Source organism: Daktulosphaira vitifoliae, unplaced genomic scaffold (assembly GCF_025091365.1).
Source record: "Daktulosphaira vitifoliae isolate Bord-2020 unplaced genomic scaffold, ASM2509136v1 Scaffold_133, whole genome shotgun sequence".
NCBI lineage: Eukaryota > Metazoa > Arthropoda > Insecta > Hemiptera > Phylloxeridae > Daktulosphaira > Daktulosphaira vitifoliae.
In genome coordinates this window covers 8,646-19,614 of record NW_026099702.1, presented here as the reverse complement: position 1 = coordinate 19,614, position 10,969 = coordinate 8,646, and the positions used below count along the sequence as shown (strand labels likewise).

Genomic DNA, 10,969 nt, shown 5'->3' with positions numbered 1-10,969 from the left:
CATAGCTTTAAATTTACTGTTTTCTTTATTAAATCATCTCTAAATTTAAGTTTAAATAATTGNTTTTTTTTTAAATGGTACAACAAAATTTCTCAATTTTGTTTACCATACATTTTTTAAAATCGTCATTTTCAAAACCACAATTAAAACTAGTCTACTTTTCAAGTAATCCATTAATATAAGTTTCATTTAAATAGAATACGTATTAAATCCTTTTTTTAAACAAACCTNAAACTTAAAAATAGCCATACCCGTATTTCACCAACAGTTAATTGTTTTTATATATTATAAAATTATAATAACTTCTGAAATACTGATTCAAAAGTTAGATCAGGCATCTTTTAAATTCGATAATTTTCTATTTTATAAGCTTGTTAAATATATACATATTGCCGTTAAAAAAATATAGATGACGTCTTAATAGGATATAATTATATCCTATAAAGGCGTTAAGTTTGGTTGATCCCTTAAGGGATGAACCAAAACAGTACTTGAAATTGTTTAAGCTAAAAAAATAATGTTCGATATTACTTTTATATTTTATGTAATTGAGTGGGTTGGGATAAACAAATCACCTTAATATAAAAACATTATTCAATGGTATTTTCTATTTCATATAGAGTAACACGAAAAATAAGAAAATATTACTAAATAATGTTATTACATAGTCATTATATAACAGTTGATCTGTCTATCCAAAAATACTCAACTACTTATAAAATAAAAGTAATATCCTTATTTAAAATGTATTTTCTATTAAGTATCAATAAATATAAAACTATCACAAAGAAGTTAGAATAAAATATAAGAGGTTGTAAATTAAAAATATTTAATGTCTATTTAAAAATAGAAGTTCTAAATCTTAATAAATAGCCCTAATTTTTTCTGTGTAATCAATTATTTAATAATTATTAATTTTAACAACTTAATTTAATGCATATTTCAAGGATTTTTATGAGATCAAATACATAAAACTTTTTTGATGCATATTCCATTTTTGATAGAAATTTTCGATGTTTGAAGGAATTTTCGTTTTAAGAGCTATCGGTTTATTGTAGCAAAACGCATAATTAGAAAAACGTAACACAGTAGGCCAAAATGCAATTTTAGCTGATAAAATTAATATAAGCCAGAAATTTTAATTTGAGTTGATAAAGAGGTCAATTTTTATGTTTTTGGCGTTGTTAAATTCAAATTTGACAGTATTTTTTCTACACTCCCTCTTTTGAGGGGGGTTTAAGTNTTTTCTACACTCCCTCTTTTGAGGGGGGTTTAAGTGAGCCTTTAATCAACTTTAGTTGATTTTTAATGTAATATATCAAAATATATGTTTATAAGGTCACTGAATTCAAATTATACATTAGTATATGTTTATATACATGTATATATTTTTTCAATTAAAATATTTGAAAAAATTTATATAAAAATTTATTTTAAAACTTATCTTTTAAAATCATTACATTATAAAATTAATTTTTCCACTGTACATTTTTTTATTACTCCAAGAATTTATTATTATTAAAAAAAATCAATCTGAATCGTTGCTACTATTTTCTTCTTCGTCGTTATTTATTATGTTAGCTTCAAAGTTATCATTATTTAATAATTCGATAGCTTTTGGAGGCAGTTTATTTGGTGATATTTTACTTTGTGATAATATTGCTGAAATAATCGAATCTGATGTGATTAATAAAAACTTGAATAAATCTGAGTTAGTATTTACACATCAGGATTTTCTTAAATAGTGTTACTCTTGCGCTTCTTTAGACAACTGACCAATAGGAACAAGAGCGTTTTTAATTACCAATGAGCCATGAATTAAAATTTTACGTACACTTGGTGGCATTCGATACCAATTTTCACCAATGGAATATTAAAATTTAATTGTAGCCAATTTTCAGTTTTCGTTATAAATTTTGTTATACAATAGTTCGACTCTTTCTATTTTTTTTTTAATGGTACAACAAAATTTCTCAATTTTGTTTACCATACATTTTTTAAAATCGTCATTTTTAAAACCACAATTAAAACTAGTCTACTTTTCAAGTAATCCATTAATATAAGTTTCATTTAAATAGAATACGTATTAAATCCTTTTTTTAAACAAACCTCAGCAAAACAACAATTTTTGATAATTTTTAATCTAAAACTATTTTATCTAAAATTTCATCAATAATTTAATTAGGGTAGTCGGGGGGTAACATATAATGTATCATATTAAAATACATACATTTAAAAATATTTATAAAAAAAGGTTCATAACTCTTGGAGGCTCTAAATATAGTTTCTGACTTATTTAAAGTAAAATAATGTTAGTAGTTAGGTTATGTCATAATTTAGGTCTTTAATTATAAAGTCAATTAAAAATGTATTTCTTTAGAACAGGTCGTCGTCATTCGCGCCCCACTTATTGGACTTTGTTTCGTGGACTATTGCACGCGGTGTTGGTCAGTTAAAACACCATGTACATGTTGTAGGGTGTTGTCTGGCAAAGGTAGTGCAGGTCGCGGGGCTTTGTTTATCACGAAGCGACGAGAGACCTTGTCAATCGTTAATGTGAGGTGAAACTAAACTGTTAACCGTTTCTGTATTATTTATTGTGTTAACTGTTTCAATCTTGGCAAGTTGACCCAAAATGTATTCTATCGTTTTCATCTGTAGATTAAATAAAATAAATTAATTAGATAAATATATTTTTTTATTTTAAAGCTTGAGCGTTTTTGAAGCTTTTTGTGAAGTTTCATAACACTAACTGAAATATTATTGATACGAGAGCAAAAAAGTGTGTCAGCTAACTACAGTCTACCTTACTGGAAAAAGTTAAAAATGGATTTTCACAGAAACCCATGTCATGTTTATATTTATTGATTATAAGAAAAAATATTCTCGATAAAAATTTGTTGAAAAAATAAAATTTTGTTTGTTTTTAAGTTGGTTTCACTACAATATTTTTTTCGAAACAGTGCACACAAGGTACTGTTGCATGACCATACCATCCCACTTTTTACTGTAATATAATCAAATATAAAGTTATTTTCGTTAAAAAACCGAAAAATATTATTTTTTCATAAGCGTTATGAAAATTGTTATAATAATTTAGTTTTAAGGTGCATGTTATGATTTTGAAAATATCTTATTGAAACTACTTTTCACAGCTTTTCAAACATGAAAAAATGTAAATGGACATAAATTATCGTTAGTCAAGTGATCAAATTATTATTCAATTTCATACTTTGGTAGAATATTATTTAGAATGCCGTTAGAAATACTTTTTTGAATCATGATATCAAATATAAAAATTAGTTTTTATTTTATTTATAAAATAAAATAAATTACTCAGCCGCAAAAAATCAAAAGTTGATACCAAAAAAATTTTAAATACTCATATTTTCAATTGTAAAATTTTTTTTTTCACAAATTGTTCCTAATAAATAGAGATAATTTATAAGATTATTACTTTATCAATTACAAAAACACCAAATACTTATTATATTGAAAATTAATTTTAATTAATTATTCTAAATTTAGAATCCATCAAAGTCATCGAGTATTGAAGACTATAGAAATTGAATGATTTAGATTCATTAATATATGTTTTAGGTTTTAAAAAAGTATTTTCAGGGTATTCAGGAAAGTATTCTGTACAAGTATGTTGAATTTAAATTTCAAATAACATTGAGAGAACATTGTTTTAATTATAAAATTAAATAAATTTACAGAATTTTTCATATCAAAAGACAATTTATTACAAAAGTACATTCATAAATTTATTTTTATATTAGCATATAAAAATAGCACATAACGACTTTTGTGTAGTTTATTGTATACTACTGAGCTTATATCATTTGTATTTTAAGAATGATGTGTATAATTATTTTTTTTAATCATCAAAAATTCAATTGACATTTGATACTTAAGATATCATTATACATTTAATGAGTAACCAAAGCACTATTGTGCTTATGCACTTTATTTATACAGGCGATAACCGTACTACGATTATAGTGTAGCGTACCCGTATGACACATTTGACTCGCCGTCACTTAACATATTGACATAAAAATTATACATTTTAGCTTCGATGCAAAGCTTAGAAGGTATTAATTTTACCATGATGTGTTTTTTTTTTTATTTCTGTTGCCACTTTTTCTTAGCTCTCACTGGACCGATTTCTTTCAACAATACGTCAAAAGATCATAAATCGTATCTAGTTGAAGACATTACCCTTAAAAATTGAAAAAGTTTCCCTCGTTCCCCGCAAATGGGGGAAATCTACAAAAAAATTACAAATTTAAAAATTGGTAAATTTTGTCATTTTTTTCACTTTTTTTTCTTAAACCTTCCATAACATTTTCAAAAATAAACAAATCAATATAATTTTTTTTTATACTAAAACCTTAAATATTTCCCTTTCATTTTATATCATTTTTTTGAAAATTTAACACTTAACCCGCTCATTGGGGGGAAATTAAAATAGCAACTTTTTTTCAAAAACTTACTCTTTCAAATTTTTGAAAATGTTCCGGAAATACTGCGTCCTTGAAACATATATCAAATTAAAGCTTATGTCATGTACTATAAAATTAAAAAAAAAAAATTTGTCCCGGCGACCTATTTTCTATGCGCAAATGGCTACCGTATTCAAAAATATGCTATTTTTAATAATTGAAAATTTAACACTTAACCCGCTTATTGGGGGTGATTTAAAATATCTATTTTTTTGTTAATATTTTCGATTTTAAATTTTAAATTTTCAACTTAAAAATGCTATAACTTTTATAAAATTGTAATTATCAGCACAAAATTTTTTTTTCTAAATACATTACAAGTACATCTTTCATTTGACATACTTTTTATTAAAATTGGACAGTTTCCCTTTATTTAGGGGTCGTTCAAAACTTGAAACATTGTATAAAATATAGAACTTTTTCAACTTAACTTTTGAAAATGTTCCGGAAATACTGCGTCCTTTAAACATATGTCAAATTAAAGCTTATGTCTTGTACTATAAAATTTAAAAAAAAAAATTTGTCCCGGCGACCTATATTCTATGAGCAAATGGCTACCGTATTCAAAAATATGCTATTTTTGTGTTAAAATCCTGGGTTTTGTATTTTATTTTATTTTAAAATATCTTATAAAGGCAATACACTGATTTTCATGAATATTTTATAATTTAATTGACATAGTATAAAGTTCATAAGACATAAGAAATTAAACTTATAAAATTTTTTTTATTTTTTTAAAGTCGAAAAAGTAATTTTTAAATTTGAGTTAGCTTAAAAAGTCAATTTTTTCAAGCGGCGAAAGCAACAAACAGTTGCCGAGTCGGTAACACTTGTGTCTCTCATGCTAACGGTACGAGGTTCAATTCCATCTGTGTCTATTAATATTTTGCATTTTTTTTGAGTTAGAATAAAATTTTCAAATCATTTGATATTTATCTCATTTAGATTCAATAACTTCAATAAATATAAAGGATCCTATCACTATAGTCTCCCCTCATGAGAAGAAATTTATATTCATGTTAATATTATTTTATTATGTGTTTCTTTTTGTGGGTACGATTTATTTTGCCAAACCTCACTAGCTAGACCTACTATTTCAACGATACGTCAAATGATTGCAATTCGTATTTAATTTGAGTTATTACTCTTAAAAATCGAAAAAATATTCCTTATTCAAATAAGAAGTAGCTTAACAAGCTTTTTCCATACAAACAATTGAAAACATTAATTTCTATTATTCTTAAAGTATTCATTGTCGAATTAGATCAGGCACGGCACTAGCAATTTTTTCTAGGGGGGGGGCAGAGCGGGGCAAATATTTTTATTCCATGGGCTAAAGTGTTTCAGAAAGTACTCGGACCATTTAAATAAAATATAAATAAATAGTATGTACAAAGTTTTAAATAGTTAAAATTTGTTGAAGAATACTGTCAAATATTTCTATCTAATATAAGAAAATGTATAATAACAGACAAGTTTCTTTAATTTCACATACCTTAGTGACTGAATGATTAAGCTTCTTTAACTTATATTTTATAAATATAAATTAAAATAATTGTATTTAGTATTGAACAGATGAATTGATTTAACTCAAATTTAACCTTTGTTTCTTTATTTTCATCCAATAATTAGTACTCAATAAATGTAATAATAAATGAATAAAATATTTTTTCTCACTTTACAAATGAAAATATTAGAAATATATTAAAATATATTTGTTTGAAATTTTAGGAAATAATTTTTCTCATTAGGCAATACTATAAGGTTTATCTATAAAAAACTAAAAATGTTATTCTATCTGAATGTTGTTCATTCATCATGAAAATGTTATTAATTTCATTAATTCAATGACTATGATTAATAATACATTCAATTAATTTTTGAATTTATTGAGTAGTAGCAAATATATCAAATAAACTAAATTTTGATATTTCACACTATACCTAATAATGCACCATGTTGTAAATGGTTGAAAATCTTGTACCAATACCAGCAAAAATAATATTTTTAAAATAAAAACTGGTGATAACCTACCAAATATTTAATAAGTAGATTTCAAATTTCCAATCAAATAAATTTTTAAATAGTTGGTGTTAAGTGTACACATTTAAGTACTAACTTTGTAAGATGTTATAATAATTCATAGGTCATTAAAATATAAATACTCTATGAAATCCTTTTTATATTAATTAGACATTTAAACAAAATGTATAATTAAAAATGTATGAAGTAAATTTATCTTATACAATATTATTATTTAATTAAAAATTTTTAAAATAATAAGTAAATTGAACACTGTTTTTTTACATCAAACATTTATTCAAGTTAATAATATTCTTCGGTTTTTGTGAATAGCTGCAAATTTATCCACAACAACTTCCAAATCTAAATTCTTAGCAATTTTTTTTTCTATAGATAAAATTGCTATATTTGAAAGCCTTTTATTAGTCATTTTATTTCTCATGTAATTTTTAATTTGTCTTAAACTGGAGAAAGTTCTTTCAACTCCAGCACTAGATGGTCGAATGATAATAGAAATAATACAGAGTATATACATTTCAGAAAACGCTAATTTATATTTTTCAAGTAACTGCATAAAATCAAGAATTGTTTTTATCTGAATACCGTTTTCAGCTTCATGTCGCTTAATCAGTTTTGTAATTAGTGTTAGTTCTGATTCTAAGCTTTCTATGTCTAATTTATAGTGTTCAGCTAACGGTTTGATATTTGTAAAATTTAAAAATGTGTCACATTTTGGGATAAGGGCGCTGATACCTGTTAAAATTTCACTATGATCTGAAAATCTTCTATTGAGTTCACTAACCATTCTATCAAGGACTGGAAAAAATATCATTGTTTTTATATCGTTATTATTACTAATTTTTCTACTTTCAGAAGTTGTTACTTCAGTTATATATGATGAAAATTGTTTAGGAAGTTTGCGAATCCTTGTTTCTTTAACTGTTTCATTAGGAAGTTGAATATTATTTTTTTGTGCACATAATTCCACTTCTGTCAAAAGATCTTCAAACTTGTTTGAGGTGTTTCTAAATTCCATAAGGTAATTAATTAATGATTCTACTAGTAGACAGCTAGAACCCAAATCTGAATCTGGTTTTTGTAAATAATCTAACACAATTTTTATCTCACTAAATGTGTCACAAAATAAGTAGAGACAAAATATAAATTCAAAATTAATGTGAAATAATAGTGATTTAGCTTCCATTTCTTTTTCACTCTTGGATTCTAGGCTTATTTGATGTAATAAAAGTAATATCACAGGAAATGTTTTTTTTACAGCGATACAAGCAGAAATTTGACATATCCATCGAGTTTCACAAATCCTTTTTAGTTCCATAATTTTTTTTTTCGGTAATAATTTATTTTGAAGTTCTATGAATTTAGTATGAACAGTTGACCTACTAATAAAGTTGTACAATTGTTGAAGTAGAGTAATAAATTTTTCTATTTCAGGTATATTTTTACATACATCAACAATTACTAAATTTAATCTATGATTAAAACAATGTGTGTAAAGTGCTTGAGGAACATGCTGTTGAAAAATTGACCTAACCCCGTTTTGTTTACCACTCATTACATTTGCACCGTCATAAGTTTGAGCTATACAGTTTTTAATATTTATTCCACAGTCTGACAGTGTTTTATTTATGTAATCAAAAAGAGCCTTCGCATTTAATTCATTACAAGGAACATACCCTAAAAATCGTTCATTCATTGTGTTATTATGATAATAACGAACCATAATAGATAACTGCTCAGTTTTGCTCACGTCTTTTGTCTCATCTGCAAGAATAGCAAAATATTTGGCTTCTTTAACTTTTTTCACAATAGTTTCTAAAACTAATTTACTCATTACATAAAATAAATCATTTTGAATAGTATGATGAGTATATTTCACATTTTTTGGTAATATATCTATTTTAGCTTTAAATCTTGCGTCTCTCCTAGCACAAAGTTCTAGAAGTTCTAAAAAATTTCCTGTGAACAATAATATTTCTGAAATAACTGAAATGTAATATCGATTTTCTTTAATTAAAGATAAATTAGCCTCATTTAATGTTGTTAAAATTGATTTTGTTTTTTTGGAGTTTTTATACCCTTCCCACTTCGTCATGCAAGTTTTATGTATGCAAGATTTATTATGGCCTTTAATTCCTGAATTTTTATCAAGAGCTTTTTTCCAATTTTTGAATCCAATTTTATAAAATGGTGAATTATCAGAGTTATGAGAAAAAAATCTACAAGGAAAACAATAACAAGCATTATCTAATACACTGTATTCAAGCCAAGGATATGATTTGAACCATTCAGGACGGAATTGTCTCCATTCTTTCCCAAACTTAGGCTGTGGGTAATTTTTTAATATTGGTTGTGTTGGTGGATCACTGACTATATGTGTTATATCACTTAAGAACTTCCCATTCTTCATTTTCTGTATTTTCGATTTTAATTTTTTTACTTGCCATTTCGGTCTCTCCTTTATGTGAACTTGGACCAAAAAACGAATCGATTTTTCTTAATTTAATACAACTATTGTCTTTACTCATGTTAGAAGTATTAATCAAAAATCAAATAAAACAAATTTGCACTATATAACACACGAATAAACATACACGCACACGACAAGCCTCAAATGCATTGATAAACAAAATAAAATTGACGTCTTATAATCATCTAATAAAAACCTGTTTAAAAATAGACTATGTAAGGCGTTGACACATTGATACGAACGCGATAACGTAAGCTTGTATACACTATGAATATTATAATCACGGCATTTTGATATTTTATAAATTATAAAGCCAATGAAAGTATTAATATAAATTTCAAATATTTAAAAAGTATATTTCGTAATTTCTATTATGAAGTTCTTTTAAAAATAATGTAATGTGACTTTTTGATAGTTATTGTAATTTCATAAATATTTTTCAATAGGGGGGGCTGGCGAAGGGGCTGGACGGTTTTATGGGGGGGCTCGAGCCCCACCTTGCCCTACCTTGGCGCCGTGCCTGAATTAGATTTAATATGATAAAAGTATTCAACTACAAAAGTAAATAATTTTACTTTGTAATTTATTAATTTTTTACTCTATTTGTGTGTGCTACTACTAGACTATAATATTCCAAATTTGTTGGTAACATGTTGCTATACAAATCATTTCTAAAAAAAATGATTGTTAGTTTCTCTTGATTTAACAATGGATTTTTACAATTATAATAAATTTTTATAATACGCTAAATTGAATAACTTTTTTTTTATTGGTTTTTTTAGAAAAATAATCATTAACATTAATTAAATTCTGAATATTTCCATTGTAGAATCTTTTTAAACGCCAAAAGTTAATTAGAAATGATTACAATGATTTTTATTTAAGTGATCTATTACAATAAAAATGTAAAAAAATCTAACTTTTCTGATAAATGTACTGTAAATAGTAATTATAAAATTCCCTGATTGCATATTAATCTTAACAATTTCATTTTTTTCTATTTAATAATGTCAATTTCAAACTTGCAAAAAGCTACATGTTATGGTAATAAATACATTTTTTTTTTATTAAAACTTTTACTTTAAAGGGCAAAAAAAGTAGGTTCAAAATGATTACTTTTAACATATTAAAAATTGAAATCAATAATAATTTGGAAACAATTAATTTTAAAAATTATATCATATATAATTAAAAGAATTACTAATCTGGGTATAGTTAAGGAAATAGAAGTTGATGTTGCTTTTGTAATTATCCATCAATTTCTTAGAATTAAACACTATCTACAGATTTGCATCGAAGCGTTTCTTATGATAGTGATTTTAATCATTGTCAGATTAAATCTATACTGGACCCAACTATGCAACGTCTCCACTATGCCGCGACCCCACTGTGCTGGGTATTAATATTAAAATAAAAAAATAAAATTAATTATATGTTCAGTCTACTATGAATATGCAGGATGGAACAGATCTAACTGATAATTTAAATAACTTATAATCTATGAAACATTTAATATTATATTCATTTATTGGATTAATTTTTAGATTATAGAACTATATATAAAATATATATTTTTTCAAAATTACAAAAATAATTTTATTAACATTTTTTTTAGCTTTGAAGATAGTTATTTTATGTATGATTAAATTATTAATAATTGAATAAGAATCTGCAATATACATGAAAAAAATAAAACCAAACACAGTAGGGTCGCGGCACATTACTACATTGTAATCAACAATAAATAAAATACCGATCGACCTAATAATCAAAGCAGGTAAAGTAATTAAATTTTTTTCAAAAAAAGGCAGTACTGTTATATATTAGTGGCTGCACTGTTAAGCAGCTAGCGTCTTCGTTCTCTCTTTGATTAAGACGCTCTTATGATTATTTTAAAATAAAGTTTTTACTGTAAAACTAAACTTGTTCTCTTTTTTAAAATATGTATTAT

At 25.1% G+C, this 10,969-nt stretch overlaps 1 protein-coding gene across 1 annotated transcript; it reads right to left on the bottom strand.

Moving 5' to 3' along the window:
* Positions 1 to 6,828: 6,828 nt before the first annotated feature.
* LOC126909129 (zinc finger MYM-type protein 1-like) lies at positions 6,829 to 9,250 on the bottom strand. Its single transcript, XM_050691519.1, has one exon. It carries the CDS (start codon positions 8,956 to 8,958, stop codon positions 6,829 to 6,831), a length of 2,130 nt encoding a protein of 709 aa, XP_050547476.1. The 5' UTR covers positions 8,959 to 9,250.
* Between the last annotated feature and the right edge of the window lie 1,719 nt (positions 9,251 to 10,969).